This window comes from Oncorhynchus mykiss, chromosome 5, assembly GCF_013265735.2.
Source record: "Oncorhynchus mykiss isolate Arlee chromosome 5, USDA_OmykA_1.1, whole genome shotgun sequence".
Taxonomy (NCBI): Eukaryota; Metazoa; Chordata; class Actinopteri; order Salmoniformes; family Salmonidae; genus Oncorhynchus; species Oncorhynchus mykiss.
Genome location: NC_048569.1, coordinates 66,249,229 through 66,275,015, shown reverse-complemented (window position 1 = coordinate 66,275,015; position 25,787 = coordinate 66,249,229). Strand labels below are relative to the sequence as shown.

Below are 25,787 nucleotides of genomic sequence, written 5' to 3'. Positions count from 1 at the left end.
GTATTCTCATGACGTTAACAAGACATGAGAGAGAAAGTGCATGTAGGTATGACAATACTGATCAAAAGCATTAAAAAGAGTCCTATCAAATGTGAAAACCAGCAGTAGAGGGGACTATTGTTCCTGAGGAGCTGGGTAAGGTCTAACCCTGGCTCTTTCTTTTCCTACTAGCACTGAGTTTGCTGACAACTTCTTTATTGAGGAAAAATGTACTACGATATGTGATATGTTGTTGTCTCACCTACAGTGGCTTACGAAAGTATTCACCCCCCTTGGCATTTTTCCTATTTTGTTGCCTTACAACCTGGAATTAAAATAGATTTTTGAGGGGTTTGTATAATTTTATTTACACAACATGCCTACCACTTTGAAGATGCAAAATATGTTTTATTGTGAAACAAACAAGAAATAACAACAAGTCTCTTGGGGTATACCTCTATAAGCTTGGCACATCTAGCCACTGGGATTTTTGCCCATTCTTCAAGGGAAAACTGCTCCAGCTCCTTCAAGTTGGATGGGTTCCGCTGGTGTACAGCAATCTTTAAGTCCTACCACAGATTCTCAATTATACTGAGGTCTGGGCTTTGACTAGGCCATTCCAAGACATTTAAATGTATCCCCTTAAACCACTCGAGTGTTGCTTTAGCAGTATGCTTAGGGTCATTGTCTTGCTGGAAGGTGAACCTCTGTCCCAGTCTCACATCTCTGGAAGCCTGAAACAGGTTTCCCTCAGGAATTTCCCTGTATTTAGCACCATCCATCATTCCTTCAGTTCTGACTAGTTTCCCAGTCCCTGCCGATTAAAAACATTGCCACAACATGATGCTGCCACCACCATGCTTCACTGTGGGGATGCTGTTCTCAGGGTGATGAGAGGTGTTGGGTTTGCACCAGACATAGCGTTTTCCTTGATGGCCAAAAAGCTCAATTTTAGTCTCATCTGACTAATTCCATATATTTGGGGAGTCTCCCACATGCCTTTTGGCAAACACCAAACATGTTTGCTTATTTTTCTCTGGACACTCTTTCATAAAGCCAGGCTCTGTGGAGTGTACGGCTTAAAGTGGTCCTATGGACAGTTACTCAAATCTCTGGTGTGGAGCTTTGCAGCTCCTTCAGGGTTATCTTTGGTCTCTTTGTTGCCTCTCTGATTAATGCCCTCCTTGCCTGGTCTGTGAGTTTTGGTGGGTGGCCCTTTCTTGGCAGGTTTGTTGTGGTGCCATATTCTTTCAATTATTTAATAAGGGAATTAATGTTGCACCGTGGGATGTTCAAAGTTTCTGATATTTTTTTATAACCCAACCCTGATCTGTACTTCTCCACAACTTTGTCCCTGACCTGTTTGGAGAGCTCCTTGGTCTTCATGGTGCCACTTGCTTGGTGGTGCCCCTTGCTTAATGGTGTTGCAGACTCTGGGGCCTTTCAGAACAGGTGTATATATCAAATCAAATCAAATCAAATGTATTTATATAGCCCTTCTTACATCAGCTGATATCTCAAAGTGCTGTACAGAAACCCAGCCTTAAACCCCAAACAGCAAGCAATACAGGTGTAGAAGCACGGTGGCTAGGAAAAACTCCCTAGAAAGGCCAAAACCTAGGAAGAAACCTAGAGAGGAACCAGATTATGAGGGGTGGCCAGTCCTCTTCTGGCTGTGCCGGTTGGAGATTATAACAGAACATGGCCAAGATGTTCAAATGTTCATAAATATATATTCATATATACTGAGATCATGTGACAGATCATGTGACACTTAGATTGCACACAGGTGGACTTTATTTAACTAATTATGTGACTTCTGAAGGTAATTGGTTGCACCAGATCATATTTAGGGGCTTCATAGCAAATGGGGTGAATACATATGTACACACCACTTTTCTGTTTGTTTTTCTTTTACATTTTTTTAAACAAGTAACTTCACTTCCCCAATTTGGACTATTTTGTGTCTGCCCATTACATGAAATCCAAATAAAAATCAGTTTAATTTACAGGTTGTAATGCAACAAAATAGGAAAATCGCCAAGGGGGTGAATACTTTCGCAAGGCACTGTAGCTACAGTGCCTTGCGAAAGTATTCGGCCCCCTTGAACTTTGCGACCTTTTGCCACATTTCAGGCTTCAAACATAAAGATATAAAACTGTATTTTTTTGTGAAGAATCAACAACAAGTGGGACACAATCATGAAGTGGAATGACATTTATTGGATATTTCAAACTTTTTTAACAAATCAAAAACTGAAAAATTGGGCATGCAAAATTATTCAGCCCCTTTACTTTCAGTGCAGCAAACTCTCTCCAGAAGTTCAGTGAGGATCTCTGAATGATCCAATGTTGACCAAAATGACTAATGATGATAAATACAATCCACCTGTGTGTAATCAAGTCTCCGTATAAATGCACCTGCACTGTGATAGTCTCAGAGTTCCGTTAAAAGCGCAGAGAGCATCATGAAGAACAAGGAACACACCAGGCAGGTCCGAGATACTGTTGTGAAGAAGTTTAAAGCCGGATTTGGATACAAAAAGATTTCCCAAGCTTTAAACATCCCAAAGAGCACTGTGCAAGCGATAATATTGAAATGGAAGGAGTATCAGACCACTGCAAATCTACCAAGACCTGGCCGTCCCTCTAAACTTTCAGCTCATACAAGGAGAAGACTGATCAGAGATGCAGCCAAGAGGCCCATGATCACTCTGGATGAACTGCAGAGATCTACAGCTGAGGTGGGAGACTCTGTCCATAGGACAACAATCAGTCGTATATTGCACAAATCTGGCCTTTATGGAAGAGTGGCAAGAAGAAAGACATTTCTTAAAGATATCCATAAAAAGTGTTGTTAAAGTTTGCCACAAGCCACCTGGGAGACACACCAAACATGTGGAAGAAGGAAACCAGATGAAACCAAAATTGATATTTTTGGCAACAATGCAAAATGTTATGTTTGGCGTAAAAGCAACACAGCTGAACACACCATCCCCACTGTCAAACATGGTGGTGGCAGCATCATGGTTTGGGCCTGTTTTTCTTCAGCAGGGACAGGGAAGATGGTTAAAATTGATGGGAAGATAGATGGAGCCAAATACAGGACCATTCTGGAAGAAAATCTGATGGAGTCTGCAAAAGACCTGAGACTGGGACGGAGATTTGTCTTCCAACAAGACAATGATCCAAAACATAAAGCAAAATCTACAATGGAATGGTTCAAAAATAAACATATCCAGGTGTTAGAATGGCCAAGTCAAAGTCCAGACCTGAATCCAATCGAGAATCTGTGGCAAGAACTGAAAACTGCTGTTCACAAATGCTCTCCATCCAACCTCACTGAGCTCGAGCTGTTTTGCAAGGAGGAATGGGAAAAAATGTCAGTCTCTCGATGTGCAAAACTGATAGAGACATACCCCAAGCGACTTACAGCTGTAATCGCAGCAAAAGGTGGCGCTACAAAGTATTAATTTAAGGGGGCTGAATAATTTTGCACGCCCAATTTTTCAGTTTTTGATTTGTTAAAAAAGTTTGAAATATCCAATAAATGTCGTTCCACTTCATGATTGTGTCCCACTTCTTGTTGATTCTTCACAAAAAAATACAGTTTTATATCTTTATGTTTGAAGCCTGAAATGTGGCAAAAGGTCGCAAAGTTCAAGGGGGCCGAATACTTTTGCAAGGCACTGTATCTTAAAATGAATGCACTAACAGCAAGTCGCTCTGGATTCAAATGTAAATGTGAGGGTGAACTGTTTAAAGAAGTTCTGTAGTATTGTCTGGAATGGAAGAGCAGCAGTGACGGGTTGAAAAGTGGACAGGGTTTCACAAGATGTAGTGGTGAGCCGTGAGAAGGGAAGTGCAGCAGCCCTGACAGAGAGACAGAGGGGCCTGTAGTTTCTAACACAATACTTCCTCCCCACACAGACTCCCAAGCACAGATCCGGCCTCTTGCTGGATGCGCAAACACACAAAAGATTTTCTAAGATAGTTGAGTAAGCTTACAATAAGACTATTTTCATTGATAGATTGATTTTGGATGCATTGTCACAACTTTTTTCTACAACAGGCTGACTCACTCACAGTAGTGCTGAGTAGTGCTGAGTGCTGAGCAGAATACGTATGGATTGTGGTCTGAAAGGTGTGACAAACAAACAGCCTTACTCAGGTTGTTCACATGAAAAGTGGGTATCATTCTTTACAACAGAGATGCAATACCGGCCTTCAAGGACTGAAGTACTGCTTGTTTTCTTACACTATCTAATGTTCATGGTAGCTTATTTGTAATTGAATATCATTGATTGATTGGCCAGAGAGTTGACTGACTCACTGGGGTTGGAATATACATTCGTATTAGAACCTTCTCCTCTATCACTAGAAGGTTGAGAGAGTTGGGACTCAGACCACAGTAATCATGTTAGACCTATTTTCAGGATCCACATCAAAACAAAACAAAACAGCGTTGGGAACCCAAACAAGGCTAAGATCATATCATACAACATCGTTGGCCAAACCGGGTTCAACTCATCTCTTTATGTGGTGATAGGGAAGTCAGGAAACTCTCTGCACGATGTGGTGGACGTCATCATCATATTGAAGGCATAGGAATGGGAGGGGAGCAGAAAATGAAAAGAGGGTCTTATTTTTGGCAGTTACTTTAAAATGCACCACGTTCATTTTGGGTAAAGAAATCACCAAAGAAGGCCCAATCACAGATTTGTATAACTAACCCCAGATAGACCACAGGACGTCAGTTCCAGTGGGAGCAAATACATCCTAGTGGGCAGCATAAGCAAGAGCTAGTGACAGCCTATTGGTGTGTTCTAGCAAGTATTTGCATATTTATTTTAGGGAACGCCTACTCTGTGAAGCGCGTGTGTGCAATAACTCAATTCGCCCTTGCACTCCTTCTAAACAATGCAGTTGTTTGAAACTTTGGCAACGGGTAAAGCCTACAAAACTTAGCCTACTCTGTTCGTAACAGATTCTAGTTTTGGAAACAGAAAACTGTATCGAGATCAAATGTTTTATCAATGAGAAAATTAGCAGAATGTTGGCCAGAATCCATCTCGCTCCATCTTCTCCCACTGCCTTCCACTGGGCTTCCTCTCATCACCATATTTGGGAGTGAGTGGAAACGCGAACCAGATGCTTCACATTTATACATCCTGTGAAATATCTGTCTCATTGCTCTATCTGTGGTCCAATGGTATACTTTAAACTGAGTCCCCTCCCATTCCACAGACTCCTATAGGAAGCATATTCAATAGATACCACAACTACTGGTTATCACTGTCGTAGATCAGAGTGGGAAACAGTACTTCACAGAGATGGCCAAATTGGCATATGCTCACCTCATCTACAGAGCGTTGCCTGGTAACTGTCCTCAGCTTCCTGTACTGATAACCACAGTTAGTCACATTCTTAATGACACAGTTACACACAGAGAGACCCTGCTGCTGAGAAACTTCTCTCTGTTGTCTGCTGGTGCACATGCCTTCCAAATACAGTTGGCCCATACTTCCTCTGGTTTTCTATACCCCTCCTGTTTGTAGATTCCCACTCAGAATGTTCTGTAGCTCACATTCAGTATGAACTAGGTCATCTATAGATCTACCTCTGCTTTTCTCTCTGCCTCAATTACACATACAAAGGGTGTGCATTCCCTAACCCTGACCATTCTCTCCTGCAGGGCAGTAAGTATCACTGGCAGAGTCAGAATGTCAAGCAGAGTGGTGTGGACGACATGGTGCTACTGTCCAAGATCAGCGAAGACGCCATCGTGGAGAACCTGAAGAAGAGATACATGGATGACTACATCTTCGTATCCTGTTTCATTGTCTGTTAGGGACCTTCATCACTTCTCACAAATGTCTCTTCAGAAGAAATAGAGCAGACCTGCCCCCTCACACACTTTCAGACGGATGTATTTATAGGCATACACACATACACACATACACACATACACACAAACAAAAAACTGTTACAAATGGCTTTTAAACCGTTTGAGAATTGAGGTCATTGAGGTCATTCCACTGGCCCATAGCATTAGGTTCTTCCATTCTATATCATTCGTGAGCACAGCTGATGTTTGCACTCATACAGTAGCAACAACACAATAACAAACATACATACCATCCTTGCCTCATCCCCCTACCACACATATGTACTCACTCAACTTCTTCACATGCGCAGACACACATGAATGTATGCAATAATAGGACTGCACTGTTCCTCTTTTGGATCCACTTTGTGACTCAACAGCACACTTCCGTGTTTTTAGCACATATTTTACTGCACATTCGGGACTTAATTCATTCTTTGTGTGAAAAAAAGCATTATATGTGTGTGTGTAATCCAGTCCGGATGAAACTAATGTATGGTTTGGGATATTTATCTTTTTGAAAAGTTTACATAATCAACAATTTCGCTGTGATTGTTTCAATATCATATTCTGTGATTTCACCAGAAACACCCTTAACCGTCATGTGCAGACCTATATTGGCTCTGTGTTGATATCAGTGAACCCTTTCAAACAGATGCCCTACTTCACTGACCGGGAAATTGAACTCTACCAAGGGGCTGTGAGTAAACCATCCTATTGTTCAACACATACTTTGGTCTTTATACTGTGTTCCCATTCACTTCCTTGTTTACCTTCATAGTTGTATATTAAACTCCCCCCCCCCCCCCCCCCCCCCTCTCTCTCTCTCTCTCTCTCTCTCTCTCTCTCTCTCTCTCTCTCTCTCTCTCTCTCTCTCTCTCTCTCGTTTTTATGTCCATCTTTCTCCATGTAAAGGCCCAGTATGAAAACCCTCCCCACATCTACGCCCTGACTGATAACATGTACAGGAACATGATGATTGATCAGGAGAACCAGTGTGTTATTATCAGGTGTGTTATTATACCAGTGTCATAACTGCTATCTCTTTCTGCTGGCAGGCAGTATGTAGTCCTAGTTCATCTCTGTGCCTCTCTCTAACGCACCTTAGGCCTTCTCATGTGCGTCATTCTACCCAAAAACATTTACTCTCACTACTTTTCTCAGAACTAACAAAGAACCAAAGCTCAATCAGTGTGTCATTTCCTTTCTAACTACACTGAACAGAAATATAAATGCAACATGCAACAATTTAAAAGATTTTACTCAGTTACAGTTCATATAAGGAAATCAGTCAATCAAAATAAATTCATTAGGCCCTGATCAATGGACTTCACATGACTGGGAATACAGATATGCATCTGTTGTTCACAGATACCTTTAAAAAAAGAAAGTAGGGGCATGGATCAGAAAACCACTATTTGTCTCATGCAGCGCGACACATCTCCTTCGCATAGAGTTGATCAGGCTGTTGATTGTGGCCTGTGGAATGTTGTCCCACACGTCGATCCAGAGCATCCCAAACATTTTCAATGGGTGACATGTCTGGTGAGTATGCAAGCCATGGAAGAACTGGGACATTTTCAGCTTCCAGGAATTGTGTAGATCATTGAGACATGGGGCTGTGCACTATCATGGTGAAACATGAGGTGATGGCGGCGGATGAATGACACAACAATGGGCCTCAGGATCTCGTCACGGTATCTCTGTGTATTCAAATTGCCATTGATAAAATGTAATTGTGTTTGTTGTCTGTAGCGTATGCCTGCCCATACCATAACCCCACCTTCACCATGGGGCTCTCTGTTCACAACGTTGACATCAGCAAATCGCTCGCCCACATGACACCATACATACCTACACACTTCTTCAGTGTGACAGTGGCTATCCGTGGTGAGCATTTGCCAATTGAAGTCAGGCAAAGACCCTGGTGAGGATGACGAGCACACAAATAAACTTCCCTGAGATGGTTTCTGACCGTTTGTGCAGAAATTCTTTGGTTGTGCAAACCCACAGTTTCGTCAGCTGTCCGGGTGGCTGATCTCAGACTATTCAGCAGGTGAAGAAGCCTGATGTGGAGGTCCCGGGCTGACATGGTTACACGTGGTCGTTGGTTATGAGGCCAGTGGGACATACTTTATTATTATTTATTTTTATTTTTTATTTGTATTTATTGAATATTCGAAACACTACTTGCAGTGAAGCCGCTCTACATCATACCAGTCATCCAACAGACTCCCATTCAGAGCGACACACAGAAGCATCCAGCGTCAATGCCCTGCTCAAGGGCATGTTGACCGATCTACCACCAGGTTAAAAAACGAACCCGATCCCTCCACAGTTCCCCAATAACTGTTCCTCAACCATTCGAGACTCTTCCCACAGTCCCCCCCAGGAAGAAAAAACAAAATAAAAATTACAATTAATTCCATTCCCCACCCCCAAGAACCCCCCAAGCACCAACAACCAAGAGAATGAACTAAAGAGAAAAAAGGAAAAGACAGAAGAAAACAGCAAACAACAATGCAACAAAATGTGAAATAATAATACATTTAAAACAAAGGACATCAAGGACAACTGAAATCATAACAGCAATGCCAACTGTATATGTTTGTGTGCATGTCTGGCACTATTACATGTATGTGTGTGTTCTTGTAGGTGTTCATTTGAATAAGTGTGTGTATATGCATGTGTACAAACACCCACACAGCATCAGCCTCATGCAAACCGGCATTAGTTGTAAAAACACTGCCACTTAGTGTCATTCAAATGTACTTTTTATTATGTTTTATTTTGACTTATTTTATTAATTTGTTTTACTTTTATCTTTTACCATCATTCTATCTCTCACACAGCAATCCCAACCCTCAGCTTCCCTCAGCCCATCCCATCTATCTCTGCTGGCCACCCACTTCTGGTTTCTATGCAACTCATATCTTTCAACTATACTGTGATGTTTAATGTACAATTTCAATCTATCTAATCGAATAGAATCCACAGATTGCGAGATGAAAATAAATACTTTTACTAAGAGTATTGGTGTATTAGTAATTGACTGACCCGGTCTCTCTAGATCTCCCAACAGTACTATTTCTAGGGCCAATTTTAGATCAATGCTATGCATTTTCAGCCATTCCTGAACCTGAGACCAGAAACAGGCTACCTGAAGGCAATACCAAAATAAATGGTCTATTGATTCTGTATCCTCACAACAAAATCTGCAGAGCTTCGATGATTTTATGCCCCAAATATTCAACATTTTGTTGGTGGGAAGAATTCTATATAATAATTTTAGCTGAAAAGCATGAAGTCTTGAATCTTGCGTTGTTTTATATATCAACTCATACTCCCTGTACCATGGAATCAGTACATCAAAAATCTCTTCCCAACTATTTTGCAATCTGTATGGCACAGTTGTCAACATCCTGGTCCTCAAATGAAACTGGTATACTTTCCTAATTATGCTATTTTTATTCCTCCTCCAGTTTTGAACCTTTATATTGGACAGACCATTTCCCTACCTCCTCCCGCTGCCACCTGCCTCCTCCAGTTTTGAACCTTTATATTGGACAGACCATTTCCCTACCTCCTCCCGCTGCCACCTGCCTCCTCCAGTTTTGATCCTTTATATTGGGCAGACAGACCATTTCCCTACCTCCTCCCGCTGCCACCTGCCTCTGCCAGTTTAAATCCTTTATATTGGGCAGACAGACCATTTCCCTACCTCCTCCCGCTGCCACCTGCCTCTGCCAGTTTAGATCCTTTATATTGGGCAGACAGACCATTTCCCTACCTCCTCCCGCTGCCACCTGCCTCTGCCAGTTTAGATCCTTTATATTGGGCAGACAGACCATTTCCCTACCTCCTCCCGCTGCCACCTGCCTCTGCCAGTTTAGATCCTTTATATTGGGCAGACAGACCATTTCCCTACCTCCTCCCGCTGCCACCTGCCTCTGCCAGTTTAGATCCTTTATATTGGGCAGACAGACCATTTCCCTACCTCCTCCCGCTGCCACCTGCCTCTGCCAGTTTAGATCCTTTATATTGGGCAGACAGACCATTTCCCTACCTCCTCCCGCTGCCACCTGCCTCTGCCAGTTTAGATCCTTTATATTGGGCAGACAGACCATTTCCCTACCTCCTCCCGCTGCCACCTGCCTCTGCCAGTTTAGATCCTTTATATTGGGCAGACAGACCATTTCCCTACCTCCTCCTGCTGCCACCTGCCTCTGCCAGTTTAGATCCTTTATATTGGGCAGACAGACCATTTCCCTACCTCCTCCCGCTGCCACCTGCCTCTGCCAGTTTAGATCCTTTATATTGGGCAGACAGACCATTTCCCTGCCTCCTCCCGCTGCCACCCGCTTCCAATATGTAATATTGTACACTTATCATAATTAGGTTTTAGTCCAAAGAGTACAGAAAAGTTATCTAGATCTTTAATGAGACATTGCAGACGACTAGCTTGATTAATTCTCCTCCATGTATGTCTCACTAGGTCGGGGTTTTTTAGCCTCCAAATATCCACTATTTTTAATGTGTCCATAATATTTGTGATTTCCTTAAGGGCACTGTGAGGATAGTTTGTAGAGTGATTACCTTTACGGTCCATTGAGGTACTTAACACTGTGTTATAGTCTCCTACCATAATGATTAGATCAAAAGTTCAATAAATTGGTATAAATATTTTCGAAGAACTGTGGATCATCCTGATTTGGACCATATAAATTAATGAGCCAAATCTTTTTTTCGTCCATTTTCATATTCAAAATTTTTGTTAATTAATATCATCACACCCTTTGAATTCTTTTGTCCGTGACAGAAATTTATTTCACCACCCCGTTCCTTTTCCCACTCAACTTCATCTAAGGATGTAGAGTGAGTTTCCTGTAAACAGTATACGTTAAACAGTGGGACATACTGCCAAATTCTGTAAAACAACGTTGGAGGCGGCTTATGATAGAGAAATTAACATTAAATTCTCCGGCAACAGCTCTGGTGGACATTCCTGTAGTCAGCATGCCAAAGCACGCTCCTTCAAAACTTGAGACATCTGTGGCATTGTGTTGTGTGACAAAACTGCACATTATAGAGTGGCCTTTTATTGTCCCCAGCACAAGGTGCACCTGTGTAATGATCATGCTGTTTAATTAGCTTCTTGATATTCCACAACTGTCAGGTGGATGGATTATCTTGGCAAAGGAGAAATGCTCACAAACAGGGATATAAACACATTTGTGCACAGAATTTGAAAGAAATAAGCTTTATATGCGTATGGAACATTTCTGGGATATTTTAGTTCAGGTCATGAAACATGGGACCAACACTTTACATGTTGTGTTTATATTTTTGTTTAGTATAAAAGAAACAGAAACTCATGTGCAGCCAAATATCACCTTCACAACAAGTTTCCCAAAAAGGTTTTTTGATACAGTGTAAATTAGAGGGTTATCATTAATATGGCTGTATGTTTTGTGTGTGTTGTGCCAGTGGGGAGAGTGGAGCTGGGAAGACTGTGGCTGCAAAATACATTATGGGTTACATCTCCAAAGTATCAGGAGGAGGTGATAAAGTGCAGGTATTACCTTCTGTTATTACTATTACTACTACTACCATTAGCATTACTATTACTACTATTACCATTACCATTACTATTACTTCTATTACCATTACTATTACTACTATTAGCATTACTATTACTACTATTAGCATTACCATTACTAATGCCGGTGAAGGAAACTGATGTGCTGTATTGTGATGTTTCTCTGTATGTGTCTCTCAGCATGTGAAGGACATCATCCTCCAGTCCAATCCTCTATTAGAGGCCTTCGGCAATGCCAAGACTGTCCGCAACAACAACTCCAGTCGCTTTGTGAGTGATATGTACAGCAATCAGCCTCCCTTCATCTTTCTCCTCCTCTCTAGACACTGTGTGTGGGCTAATAAAGTAAGACTGATACTGTAAACTGATCATTTCTGTTAGTTCTGTGCTAACTATTCTTATAGACAATACACTGTGCACAGATGCTGTTGTTTTTCCTGTGCTCTACCAGAGGTGATCTGAATTCTGCAGACTATATACCCACAGCAGCAGTATGCAACAGCCACCTTTCACTCTCTCCCCTTTCCCTACTGCTGAGATCCTGAGATGTTAGCCTCAACTCCTAACCACATCCACATGCAACAGTGCAGGCTTTGTGGCTGAGTGCATGTCACCTCTGGGGTTTCCTGCCTCTGAGGTGCCCAGCTGTATGTACTGTAGGCCTCTATTATAGAAGAACAACACAATGAGATGAAAGAGCTTGAGAAGACTGAGCTGAGGTGAAATCCTGAGTGGGGTCAACAGCTGTGTGGTAATGTAAATATATTATTTTGTGGTACATCTTGTGGTACAGAGCAGTAGTACATCTCGTGTCACTGCTCTGATAATTCCATTCTACCAATGCATAGGGCCACATACCCATTCCCATTTAAATACGAGTCATTTAGCAGACGCTCTTATCCAGAGCTACTTACAGGAGCAATTAGGGTATAGTGCCCTGATCAAGGGAACATCGACAGATTTTTCACCTAGTCCGTTCAGGGCTTCGATACCAGCGCTCTTTCGGTTACTGGCCCAACGCTCTTAACCACTAGGCTACCTGCCCACAAAGTCAGAATAATGAACCATGTCTAATTTGAGTGATAGGTTTTTGTGTGTGTTCTGATCTAACAGGGTAAGTACTTTGAGATCCAGTTTAGCAGAGGAGGAGAGCCGGACGGTGGTAAAATCTCCAACTTCCTTCTTGAGAAGTCGAGGGTGGTGAGCCAGAATGAGAACGAGAGGAACTTCCACGTCTACTACCAGGTCAGTCAGGCCCCGAGCTAGGCCAGCAGTAACTTAACAACCCACAATGACAATGTGTTTGACTTTCTCACCCGACAGCACAGATTTAACGGTTCTGTAGGGTTTCATAATTGTATGTGAATTGTTGATATGTAATTCATGTGCTATAACTTTCAGTTGTGTTTTGTCTGAACTGTTGTATTTAGCTAATAGAAGGAGCCAACCCCCAGCAGAAAGAAGCCCTGGGCATCATGACTCCAGACTACTACTACTACCTGAACCAGTCTGGGACATACAAAGTGGACGGAACCAACGACAGCAAGGACTTTCAGGAGACAATGGTACCTTCCGCCATCAGGGCTTAAAACAGAGTACACATTTTTTTTCTTTATTGAGACATCACAGAAGCACTGGGAACAAATTGACACTCATATTTATATTCATAATACAGGCTTATATTAGTTAAATATACTGTTCTATTGTGTATTCCCAGTCCTAGTGTGTTGTCAGGGCCAGCAGTAATGGCGCTCTGTACAGGACCATAGACATCAGTGTTGAGTTTTGTCCACAGGAAGCCATGAATGTGATTGGGATCCCAGAGGCCTACCAGGCTCAGGGGCTGCAGATCATAACAGGAATCCTGCACCTTGGAAACATCAGCTTCATAGAGGCAGGCAACTATGGGCAGGTGGAGAGCACTGACTGTGAGTGGGAGAAGACAAACATGCCTAATACACACACATGCACATGAACACATGCACACAGAGCTCCACATGAACACATGCACACAGAGCTCCACATGAACACATGCAGACAGAGCTCCACATGAACACATGCACACAGAGCTCCACATGAACACATGCACACAGAGCTCCACATGAACACATGCACACAGAGCTCCACATGAACAGAGCTCCACATGAACACATGCACACAGAGCTCCACATGAACACATGCACACAGAGCTCCACATGAACTCATGCACACAGAGCTTCACATGAACACATGCACACAGAGCTCCACATGAACACATGCACACAGAGCTCCACATGAACTCATGCACACAGAGCTTCACATGAACACATGCACACAGAGCTCCACATGAACACATGCACACAGAGCTCCACATGAACACATGCACACAGAGCTCCACATGAACACATGCACACAGAGCTCCACATGAACACATGCACACAGAGCTCCACATGAACACATGCACACAGAGCTCCACATGAACACATGCACACAGAGCTCCACATGAACACATGCACACAGAGCTCCACATGAACACATGCACACAGAGCTCCACATGAACACATGCACACAGAGCTTCACATGAACACATGCACACAGATCTCCACATGAACACATGCACACAGGGCTCCACATGAACACATGCACACAGAGTTCACATGAACACATGCACACAGAGCCCCACATGCACAAGTAAGCATCAATGCAACTGTCCCCATAAGGTGAAAAAATATTAGACAGGGATAGACACCAAAACACACTTTTGCCATAATGAAAGCAGAAATTCATGTATTTTGCTCAGGTGTTCTGTTTGTTCTGTATGTTTTTCCTCCCTCCCAGTGCTTGCCTTTCCTGCCTATCTACTGGGCGTTGACCCAACGCGTCTGCAAGACAAACTGACCAGCAGAAAGATGGACTCAAAGTGGGGTGGAAAGTCTGAGTCCATCGATGTGACACTCAATCAAGAACAAGCCACCTATACCCGAGACGCCCTGGCTAAAGCCCTCTACACACGACTCTTTGACTACCTGGTGGAGGTCAGGGACAACTAAACTCAGCAAACAAATAAACGTCCCCTCACTGTCAACTGTGTTTATTTTCAGCAAACTTAACATGTGTAAATATTTGTGTGAACATAACAAGATTCAACAACTGAGACATAAACTGAACAAGTTCCACAAACATGTGACTAACAGATGGAATAATGTGTCCCTGAACAGAGGGGTCAAAGTCAAAAGTAACAGTCAGTATCTGGTGTGGCCACCAGCTGCATTAAGTACTGCAGTGCATCTCCTCCTCATGGACTGCACCAGATTTGCCCGTTCTTGCTGTGAGATGTTACCCGACTCTTCCGACAAGGCACCTGCAAGTTCCCGGACATTTCTGGGGGGAATGGCCCTAGCCCTCACTTTCCGATTCAACAGGTCCCAGACGTGCTCAATGGGATTGAGATCCAGGCTCTTTGCTGGCCATGGCAGAACACTGACATTCCTGTCCTTCAGGAAATCACGCAAAGAACAAGCAGTATGGTTGGTGGCATTGTCATGCTGGAGGGTCATGTCAGGATGAGCCTGCAGGAAGGGTACCACATGAGGGAGGAGGATGTCTTCCCTGTAACGCACAGCGTTGAAATTGCCTGCAATGACAACCAGCTCAATCCGATGATGCTGTGACACACCGCCCCAGACCATGACGGACCCTCCATCTCCAAATCGATCCCGCTCCAGAGTACAGGCCTCGGTGTAACGCTCATTCCTTCGACAATAAGTGTGAATCTGACCATCACCCCTGGTGAGACAAAACCACGACTCGTCAGTGAAGAGCACTTTTTGCTGTCTTGTCTGGTTCAGCGACGGTGGGTTTGTGCCCATAGGCAACGTTGTTGCCGATGATGTCTGGTGAGGACCTGCCTTTACAATAGGCTTACATGCCCTCAGTCCAGCCTCCCTCAGCCTATTGCGGACAGTCTGAGCACTGATGGAGGGATTGTGTGTTCCTGGTGTAACTAAGGCAGTTGTTGTTGCCATCCTGTACCTGTCCCGCGGGTGTGATGTTCGGATGTACTGATCCTGTGCAGGTGTTGTTACACGTGGTCTGCCACTGCGAGGACAATCAGCTGTCTATCCTGTCTCCCTGTAGCGCTGTCTTCAGCGTTCACAGTACGGACATTGCAATTTATTGCCCTGGCCACATCTGCAGTCCTCATGCCTCCTTGCAGCATACCTAAGGCACGTTCACGCAAATGAGCAGGGACCCTGGGCATCTTTCTTTTGGTGTTTATCAGAGTCAGTAGACCTTAATTGCCTACCGTCTGTTAGTTGTGTCTTAACGACAGTTCCACAGGTGGTTGTTCATTAATTGTTTATGAACTGTAATTGTAAACCCTTTACAATGAAGATCGGTGAAGATCTGTGAAGTTATTTGGATTTTTACGAATTATCTTTGGAAGACAGTGTCCTGAAAATGGGACGTTTATTTTTTTGCTGAGTTTACTATACACTGCAACGATACACACACAGACACAAATACAGTAATGGTGACACGTCCATTTCATACTAATGAACTCTCCTCTCTCTTCCTCTCCTATTACCAGGCAATAAACAAAGCCATACAGAAACCTCATGAAGAATACAGTATAGGAGTACTTGACATATATGGCTTTGAGATATTTCAGGTGAATGGTATATTAAATACATAGACATGTACATCTCTGATCTCTGATGGGATAACAAGATCAGACATAGCTGTGTGATAACATTGTCTTCAATCTGGATGTGTGCTTTCTGACAGAGGAATGGGTTTGAGCAGTTCTGCATCAACTTTGTCAATGAGAAGCTACAGCAGATATTTATTGAGCTGACACTGAAGGCTGAACAGGTACAAACCACTCTCAAACATCAACACTCTTCATTTTCTTTACGAGGTGTCTTGGATGTTGTGAAAATTATATTGGCATTGTCTATCTCTCTGTGTTTCTCACAGGAAGAGTATGTTCAGGAAGGCATCAAGTGGACACCAATTGAGTATTTCAACAACAAGGTTGTGTGTGACCTCATCGAGAATAAGTTGGTGAGCCCAAAATGACAATATCTCAATGGAATTTCCACAAATGTCTTTATTCTGCTTGTGGCTACCACGCTAAATGTCTAACAATCCCCTCCAGAACCCGCCAGGCATCATGAGTGTGCTGGACGATGTGTGTGCCACCATGCATGCCAAGGGTGAGGGGGCAGATGGCACCCTGCTCCAGAAGCTCTCGGCGGCGGTGGGCACTCACGAACACTTCAACAGCTGGAACTCTGGCTTTGTCATCCACCACTATGCAGGCAAGGTGGGTACCAGGAGAGGACAAGTCTTCTCACGCTCAAAACACATAGATGTAGACACTTCTAGGCTGAGGTAGAAAGGAATGTTCCACCAATGGGTTAGGGTTAGGGTTAGGGTTAGGGTTAGGGTTAGGTAGACATGTGGGTGAAGGAAGTGTGAAGGTCGGTGTGAATGTTGATATTTACACATGATGTCTCATGTCACCTCAGGTCTCCTACGAAATAAATGGCTTCTGTGAGAGAAACCGGGACGTGCTTTTTACTGACCTCATTGAACTCATGCAGAGCAGTGAACAGTACGTATGCCTCTATCTTTACCTTAACAGACACGTGTCTCAAAACAACCAAGGCTTGAAAATAATGTGGGAAATGTGGTCCTCCATCTTGTTCCCACAGTGACTTCATCCGCAGCCTCTTCCCTGAAAACCTCAACACGGACAAGAAGAGCAGGCCCACTACTGCTAGCTCTAAGATCAAGGTAACAGTCCCAACTCTACTGCCAGCACTGTGGTTCAGTGGCTGACTGGAACAGTACACCCATAGGTTTGAGATTATTAGTAGCTACATGGTGGTATATCCATTTCTTATGTTCTCTCTGCAGAAACAAGCCAATGATCTGGTGAACACGTTGATGAAGTGCACCCCCCACTATATCCGATGTATCAAACCCAACGAGACTAAGAGACCCAAGGACTGGGAGGAGAGCCGGTTTGTCTCTATTACACCCCCCCAACAGACACCAAATATCCAATAGCAGAACATTCAGAGAATTCAGCAGGAAGTTGTGACGGCATAGTTTGGAACATTAGAAATGGAACATCAGAATAAAGGGGATGATGAAACTATGTGTGTGAGTTTAGGGCCAAGCACCAGGTGGAGTACCTTGGGCTGCGGGAGAACATCCGTGTACGTCGAGCCGGCTACGCCTACCGCAGAGTCTTCAATAAGTTCCTACAGAGGTGAGTCTTACTTACTCTTAGGTGTGTGTCCTTCAGTGTCTGCTGGGTGTCCTTCAGTGTCTGCTTTGTGTCCTCTTCTCAGTGTGTGTGTGTGTGTGTGGGGGGGGGGGTTGTAGTGTATGTCCCCCCCCCCAGTGCCTGACCCTCTGTGTGTGGCCTACAGGTATGCCATCCTGACGGCAGAGACGTGGCCGTGCTGGCGGGGGGGAGAGCAGCAGGGGGTCCTGCATCTCCTCCGCTCTGTCAACATGGACACAGATCAGTACCAGATGGGGCGCTCCAAGGTCTTTGTCAAGGCCCCAGAGTCGGTAGGGGCCCACATAGGTCTCCCTGAGAAAAGTGTTATTTCTTTTATCTCAATGGGTCTTCCCGGTTTAAATGAATATATGAAATGTATTACAAAAAAGGTGTGAGGTATTCATCAATATGCTGTAAAAGGGTTTCTTTGATCAAAGCATTCCCTCTCCCCTCCGTCTCTCCTAGCTCTTCCTATTGGAAGAGATGCGGGAGAGGAAATTCGACATGTTCGCCAGGACCATCCAGAAAGCCTGGAGAAGGTATATCGCCAGGAGGAAATATGAACAGATGAGGGAGGAGGGTAAGTGTGTCAATGATCCTAGAGGGGTGTGTGGGGATGAAACAAGGAAGAAATATGAATATACATAAATCAATGTAAATACAGAAAATGAATATACAGCAATGAATATGTCCTTGAAGGTTCTTACTTAAAATGACCATGTACTCCGCTCTCTCGCATGTTATCCGCAGCCTCGGACATCCTGTACAACTCTAAGGAGCGGAGGAGGAACAGCATCAACAGGAACTTTGTAGGAGATTATCTGGGCCTGGAGCAGAGGCCTGAGCTCAGACAGTTCCTGGCCAAGAGGGAGCGAGTCGACTTTGCAGACTCTGTCAACAAGTTTGACCGCAGGTTCAATGTGAGTCTACCTGTCCCTCCCCTACAGAGCGGTGAGGAAAAGAGAGCCAATGCCGGGGTTAACAACACAACATGGGGTTAACTTCTTCCATCTTCCATTTACACACACTCATTCTCACTCTTATTCTTTCTCTCCCCCTCCCATTTTCTCTCTCCAGTCCATCAAGAGGGACCTGATTCTGTCTCCCAAGGGCATCTACCTGATAGGCAGAGAGAAGGTGAAGAAGGGGCCAGAGAAGGGACAGATAAAAGAGGTGTTAAAGAGGAAGCTGGAGTTTGAGAGCATCCACTCTGTCTCTCTCAGGTAAAGGGGTTTTCTCCCTGCTCGACTTAGAATAGCATATAACAGTCCAGTATGATGTATTTCCAGGCAGTACCATTGGGAACTTTTGTGGTCAGTGTTGTCATTAATAAACAGGAACTGATCACACAGGATATGTAAAAAAAAAAGAACTTTGCTATATCGGCCTACTGTGTGTGACACTTCTTGTCTTCTCTCAACGGCAATCCCTCAAACCTTTCCATTTCTGCCTTTCTCCCTCTCTTTGTAGTATGAGACAGGATGATTTCTTCATCGTGCATGAGGCTCAGTATGACAGTCTGCTAGAGTCCAACTTCAAGACTGAGTTCCTCAGCCTGCTCTGTAAGCGCTATGAAGAGGTGACCAAGAACAAGCTGTCTCTCTCCTTCAACGACAGGTATGACTACACACATACTGGATAGGAACAGCCTTGATATATGACTCTCTATGTGTGGTCTCCATAGTTTAGTTGATCGAGTTAACTTTGGATGAAAGCATCTGGTAAAAAGGATCATATCATTCATGTCCACTGTTGTGGCTCTCTACAGACTGGAATTCCGGGTGAAGAAGGAGGGCTGGGGTGGAGGGGGCACCCGTGTTGTGGTGTTCCAGAGGGGACAGGGAGACCTGGCAGAGATCAAACCAGCTGGAAAGACCCTCACCATCAACGTGGGAGATGGCCTGCCAAAGACCTCCAGTGAGTGTCAGGAACAGAAAAAATCACATACCGAAGTGGAAAAGAGACATAGATATAGTAGATAATGTATATAATACTAAGTCTGACTCAATACAGTGTAAAGTATATAATATAACCTGTTAATCCTAATATGTCATAGTTTAAAACTCTACATGTTTATTTTGTCAGAACCCACCAAGAAGGGATCTCCACAGAACCATGGAGGGGGCAGGAGTCAGCCTCCTAGCAGAGGTAAACTCATTATTTGGTCCAGATATGTTCCTACGTCATTGGCAGGCCTCACTTCATGAACATGGACTTGCAGTGCTTACTGTGAACTGTGTACCACCACTGTGATAATTATGTTGAGATCTTAGAGGTCTTAGTGTATGAATGGTATACAATGGTATACTTGTGTTTTGATGGTATCTGTGTTCCTCTTCTTTGACTAGGGCACCAGAATGGTGCACCCAGAGGTAGAGGTGCTCAACCGCCCCAGCAGCCAGAGCAAACCTACTCCATCCCCCAGAAACAGAACCGGCCCCCCAGCGCCGCCCTCCCCAAACTGGGCTCCCTGAATACAAGACGAGGCTCGGCTCAGACTCAGCAGGGGAACCTGGACTTCCTCAACGTGCCTGACCAGGGCGTGTCTGGGTGAGCTGAATAAACTGAGCACACAGTGGGTATTCACAACATATACTATCTCCCTCTCTCTCATCTCTCTCTCTCACCCCCCCCCCCTCTCCAGAATGCAGAGGAAGAGGAGTATCAGCAGCCAGCGGCCACCCCCGGCCCCATCCAGCCGGCCCAAGGCCCAGCCACGCCCCACCGGCCCGCGTTGCCGGGCGCTGTACCAGTATGCTGGCCAGGACACAGACGAGCTCAGCTTCGACACCAATGATATCATCGACCTGCTCAATGAAGGTGAGGAACACGTAGGGAAGGAATAGAATAGTACTCAATTCTCTATTTGTTAAGAAACTGTGTCCATCTCAACAACGGAAAAGGGTGAGAAGAAAGAGGCAGAAGAGACTAGAGAACTTGTTGGATGCTTGGCACTACAACACCAGGGCTGTTATGCTTTAAGTGCTGATCCCAAATAAGCTCACAGCATCAATTCATGCTCAGACCTGTATTGGATGAGTTCTAAGACTGTACTGTGTATGGAGTCCACAGCTGTCCATATCTCTGTGTTCCCCTGCAGATGCATCAGGCTGGTGGAGAGGCAGGTTTTGTGGCAAGGAAGGACTCTTCCCTGGGAACTATGTGGAGAAGATCTGATTACTGCCTGTCCTGTGGCCCAACAAACAATGTATACAACAGACATGACTATCCACTGTAAAGCAATGGTGAATTGCATATAAGCCTAACAGTAATTACAAGAGATATCTGATTTATAAGCGTATCAATAGAATCATCACCAGTTCTTTATAATATCTGCACAACAATATGAGTACAGAATAAGATGCATGTTGGAAAGCTAGCTGAAACAGAGAACCGTGACTTTCTTTTTCCAGTTTCACAAAAGAGGACAGCTTTGAGGTGCTAACTCAAAATAGGACGCAATGATTTTATGCATATTATTTAAAAAATTGCTTTGTGATAACCCGTGTAACAAATGTAATGCCCTCAAGTGTAGAATAAAAAGCATCCCAGAAATTCTGATTTTGTCTTTGAGTAAATACTACCTTTAAAGGGGCAATCAACAGTTTCTACATCCATTTTGTTGACTAATACATTAATGATATGCCACCATTGAGTCCTGAAAAATATAACTTATAAATGTTTGTAAACAAAGAAAATGTAAACAAACACTATACAGCCTCAAAACATGGTTCAAATTATCATTTTTCTATCTTGGATGGTCATTCCTTGCACCCATAGCTCTGTCTATGAATTTTTGTGATTACATTTCCCCAGCCTGATCCCTCAGCTTTTTACCGAACCTGGGGTGTGGAGGCTGCTTTGATATTGTTTCTACTTATGATTGCTGCTTTATACAACCACTGGGAGGCGCCACTGCACCATTTCCTTGTCTTCAATTCTTGCAAGTCAATGTGCACTGAGCATAAACGCTTGACTGATGTATGATAATATACATGGTTATTTTGTTATAAACTTGTAATTACAAATAATAGTTATGCTATGTTGAATTCGTTACAAAACTAGTTTATGGATTGTAAAATAACTTCACCTTGAAGTTAACAAATTAACAGAGAATTTATATTTTTGTCATGTGGCAGTGGTCATAATAAAGACAATTATTATAGATACAGAAATGATTGATATACTGTTTTTGGTCTCCTTGACGCAATGTGTAACTAAATGAAACTGAATGCTTGAAGGCTAATGCTAATCCAACATTCTTATATCATGTTTAGCTATCAACAATGAACCCTGGAATGCACCCTTGTTTTTCAAAGTCTCGTAACCCTTGAAGAATGCTGTCTTCATTATGGCTATGAATGATGTGTTGTCAGGAGAGGGTGCAGCAGATTCTTCTTCAGCTGGGAGGACTGGTCCAGCAGGTGAGCACTGACTGAAACTGGGAGCTTTACATGTTAAGAATGGAAATGCTAATCCATTACAATGTTCAATGTGTGGATGCAGTTTGCAGTAGTTTTTGGAACAGTTACTGAAGCATGCAGCAGGTGGTTCCATCTTTGACCAATTATGTTGTATAAAAACATGTCTTGACAATATGAAGTGTTGAATATGCATAGTAGAAAAGTGTATACAGTTGTATTCAGAAATTATTCAGACCCCTCGACTATTTCCACATGTTGTTACATTACAGCCTTATTCTAAAATGGATTAAATAGTTTCCCCCCCTCATTAATCTAAGGACAAAGCAAAAACATTTTTTTTAAAGATTTTGCAGATTTATATATATATATTTTTAAATCCACATTTACATTAGTATTCAGACCTTTTACTCAGTACTTTGTTGAAGCACCTTTGGCAGTGATTACAGCCTGGAGTCTTCTTGGGTATGACGCTACAAGCTTGGCACACCTGTATTTGGGGTTTCTCCCATTCTTCTCTGCAGATCCTCTCAAGCTCTGTCAGGTTGGATGGGGAGTGTCGCTGCACAGCTATTTTCAGGTCTCTCCAGAGATGTTCGACCGCGTTCAAGTCCGGGCTCTGGCTGGGTCACTCAAGGACATTCAGAGACCCAAAACCCCTCCTGCGTTGTCTTGGTTGTCTGCTTAGGGTCATTGTCCTGTTGGAATGTGAACCTTCGCCCCAGTCTGAGGTCCTGAGTGATCTGGAGCAGGTTTTCATCCATGATCTCTCTGTACTTTGCTCCGTTCATCTTTCCCTCGATCTTGACTAGTCTCCCAGTCTTGACTAGTCTCCCAGTCTTGACTAGTCTCCCATGACAGTAAAAGGCACCTCTTTTACTAAGTGGCTTCCGTCTACCATGAAGGCCTGATTGGTGGAGTGCTACAGAGATGGTTGTCCTTCTGGAAGGTTCTCCCATCTCCACAGAGGAACTATGGAGCTCTGTCAGAGTGACCATCGGGTTCTTGGTCACCTCCCTGACCAAGGCCCTTCTACCCTGATTGCTCAGTTTGGCCGGGCGGCCAGCTCTAGGAAGAGTCTTGGGGGTTCCAAACTTCTTCCATTTAAGAATGATGAAGGTAACTGTGTTCTTGGGGACTTTCAATACTGCAGGAATGTTTTGGTACCTGTCTCCAGATCTGTGCCTCGACACAATCCTGTCTCTGATCTCTACAGACATTTCCTTCAACCTCATGGCTTGGTTTTTGCTCTGACATGCACTGTCAAATGTGGGACCTTATATAGACAGGTGTGTGCCTTTCCAAATCATGTCCAATCAATTGAATTTACCACAGGTGGAGTCCAATCAACTTTTAGAAACATCTCAAGGATGATCAGTGGAAACAGGATGCATCTAAGCTCAATTTTGAGTCTCATAGCAAAGGGTCTGAATTCTTATGTAAATAAGGTAATTCTGTTTTTTATTTGTTATAAATCTGCAAAAAAAAAAAAAACAGTTTTTGCTTTGTCATTATGGGGTAGATTGATGTGGTAGATTGTGTAGATTGATGAGGATTTTTATTTATTTAATCCATTTCCGAATGCACCGCACCTAGTGAATAACCAGTGGATAACCAATCAACTAAATCAGACCATATACCATGGGAATGACAAAACGTATTTGTACTGCTCTGATTACATTGGGACCAGTTTATAATAGCAATAAGGCACCTCTGGGTTTTGTGGTATATGGCCAATATACCACGGATAAGGGCTGTATCCAGGCACTCCAGGTTGCGTCGTGCTGGGGATGATTAGAAGGCCATGATGGTATGAGGGCCAGATTGTGAATTTAGCCAGGACACTGGGGTTAACATCCCTACTCTTACAATAAATGCCATTGGATCTTTAGTGACCACAGAGTCAGGACACCCGTTTAACGTCCCATCCGAAAGACGGCACCCTAAGAACGCAAGAATGCTTATTTTTGCCAGACTGTCCTTGAAATAGATCATGTCTCGATTTGTATTGAGTTTTCTCAATGGCAGTATTAATCTGACCATTTTTGTACCCCCTCTCCTTGAATTGTCTTTGCGTGTCAGCCATATTTATTTCGAAATCTTTGCAAATTCGTTTGATTCGCCAGAATTGGCTGTAGCGCAAACTGTTTTTCAAGGGAAGCGGGTGACAACTATCAGCCATAAACAAAAGATTAGGATCAGTAGGTTTCCTGTAAAGATCAGTGTTTGGAACATTATCCTCACACAAAATCAGAAGATCAGGGAAACTGATTGACACATGTCAGATTACATAGTAAATCTCAGGTGCTCAGAAGAAGAGTTTAGAAAAGCATGGAACGCCTGGAGCTGTTTTGCATCACCCCTCCATAGAACAAAAACATAATCAATGTACGGTTTCTAAATTGTAATGTCAGGCAAGAAAACATTTTGGAGAGGATTAACAATGGACTGTTTCTCAATGTAACCCACATACAAATTAGCACAGTTAGGAGCCATAGGGTATCCCATAGCAGTACCCTTCGTCTGAATAAAGAAATCATATGAGCAGACTACATACTCAATGAATACAGCCATACTATGAGGTACATGTTAAACATACATGGTAGGCTACTGCTTTAATAATTGAGTATTGTCATTAGTACCTGTGGAGGTCACAATAACGAGACTGTGTAGTTGCTGAGCAGGATCCCCTGCTTATTCTGATGATCCACAGACAGACCAGTAGAGCTGGTCTCAACTATGACCTAATTCCCCATGGAGCTTTATATCACCAACCTGACTTCTTAAAATGAAAATACAGCTGTAGAATTGTCTGGGCTCTTTGGCCCTCATCCTATTCCAAACCAGCATAGGCCTATATTCATTGTTTAATGAATAGCAATATGTTGGGATTGTGTGGGGATTATACATGCAGTTTAAGCCATGTTGAAGTAATGACTTCCATTATTTGTTTTGATTTCTAATATATATATACCAGGTGTCTGTGCTGTTTGACTGACTTGTAGTTTTGCCATCTCACCTCCTTGTAAAATGGCATAATAGCACAATAGCAAAATAGCAAATAATTGTTTCAATTAACATTGTCAGGAATGTTCTTGCTTCTAGAATACATAAATAATACAATGGCAAACAGCGGGTAAGGAACGATTGGCTACCTATGCCTTCCGTCAAAAGCAAAGGGCATTGAGGTGACATATGACCAATGTGGCCTCACGCTCGTGTGCTTGTGCCATGCCCGCTGGTACACCTGGCTATAGAGAATATGAATAGCCACAGCTTTTGCCATTAGGTGTGTATTCGGTCTATTCTAAAACTATAATCTCAAACAAAGGATGGCGAATTAGGAATAATGTAATGATGGTAATGTAATATGGTAGGTTTTAGTTAAATTTGTTTGATCATGCGTTGCGTGTTGCTGAGGTTGGGTATCAGGTTTTACGTTCATGCGTAAAATGCACCCATGTGCATTTGGTTCCCATTCAACTTTAATCCAAATTCTGAACTGACGGGTTGTACTATAACAAAGGCACCTGGGAATGTCAGTTTCACAGTGGCTTTTCCTGCCACACCGGGGCGTGATGTCACAGTAAAGACTCGTGCAACAGGATCTGGAGCATTTGT

General features: G+C 43.4%; 1 protein-coding gene across 4 annotated transcripts in view; it reads left to right on the top strand.

Moving 5' to 3' along the window:
• Positions 1–21,306, top strand: part of myo1f (myosin IF) — a 29,746-nt gene extending 8,440 nt beyond the window's left edge. For 3 of the 4 annotated variants that reach the window (XM_036978119.1, XM_036978117.1, XM_036978118.1), the window contains exons 2-28: positions 5,675–5,806; positions 6,477–6,566; positions 6,782–6,876; positions 11,354–11,441; positions 11,646–11,735; positions 12,579–12,710; positions 12,896–13,030; positions 13,261–13,393; positions 14,283–14,479; positions 16,036–16,116; positions 16,233–16,319; positions 16,425–16,511; positions 16,606–16,773; positions 16,979–17,064; positions 17,165–17,246; positions 17,370–17,476; positions 17,629–17,727; positions 17,891–18,035; positions 18,211–18,325; positions 18,496–18,665; positions 18,823–18,968; positions 19,216–19,362; positions 19,514–19,662; positions 19,831–19,893; positions 20,094–20,295; positions 20,390–20,565; positions 20,846–21,306. In XM_036978119.1, coding sequence (XP_036834014.1) covers positions 5,729–5,806; positions 6,477–6,566; positions 6,782–6,876; positions 11,354–11,441; positions 11,646–11,735; positions 12,579–12,710; positions 12,896–13,030; positions 13,261–13,393; positions 14,283–14,479; positions 16,036–16,116; positions 16,233–16,319; positions 16,425–16,511; positions 16,606–16,773; positions 16,979–17,064; positions 17,165–17,246; positions 17,370–17,476; positions 17,629–17,727; positions 17,891–18,035; positions 18,211–18,325; positions 18,496–18,665; positions 18,823–18,968; positions 19,216–19,362; positions 19,514–19,662; positions 19,831–19,893; positions 20,094–20,295; positions 20,390–20,565; positions 20,846–20,922 — 3,225 coding nt within the window. In that variant the 5' untranslated portion in view covers positions 5,675–5,728 and the 3' untranslated portion in view covers positions 20,923–21,306. The remainder of the gene's footprint in view (positions 1–5,674; positions 5,807–6,476; positions 6,567–6,781; positions 6,877–11,353; positions 11,442–11,645; positions 11,736–12,578; positions 12,711–12,895; positions 13,031–13,260; positions 13,394–14,282; positions 14,480–16,035; positions 16,117–16,232; positions 16,320–16,424; positions 16,512–16,605; positions 16,774–16,978; positions 17,065–17,164; positions 17,247–17,369; positions 17,477–17,628; positions 17,728–17,890; positions 18,036–18,210; positions 18,326–18,495; positions 18,666–18,822; positions 18,969–19,215; positions 19,363–19,513; positions 19,663–19,830; positions 19,894–20,093; positions 20,296–20,389; positions 20,566–20,845) is intronic. The other variant, XM_036978120.1, reaches the window with a different exon arrangement.
• Positions 21,307–25,787: the final 4,481 nt, after the last annotated feature.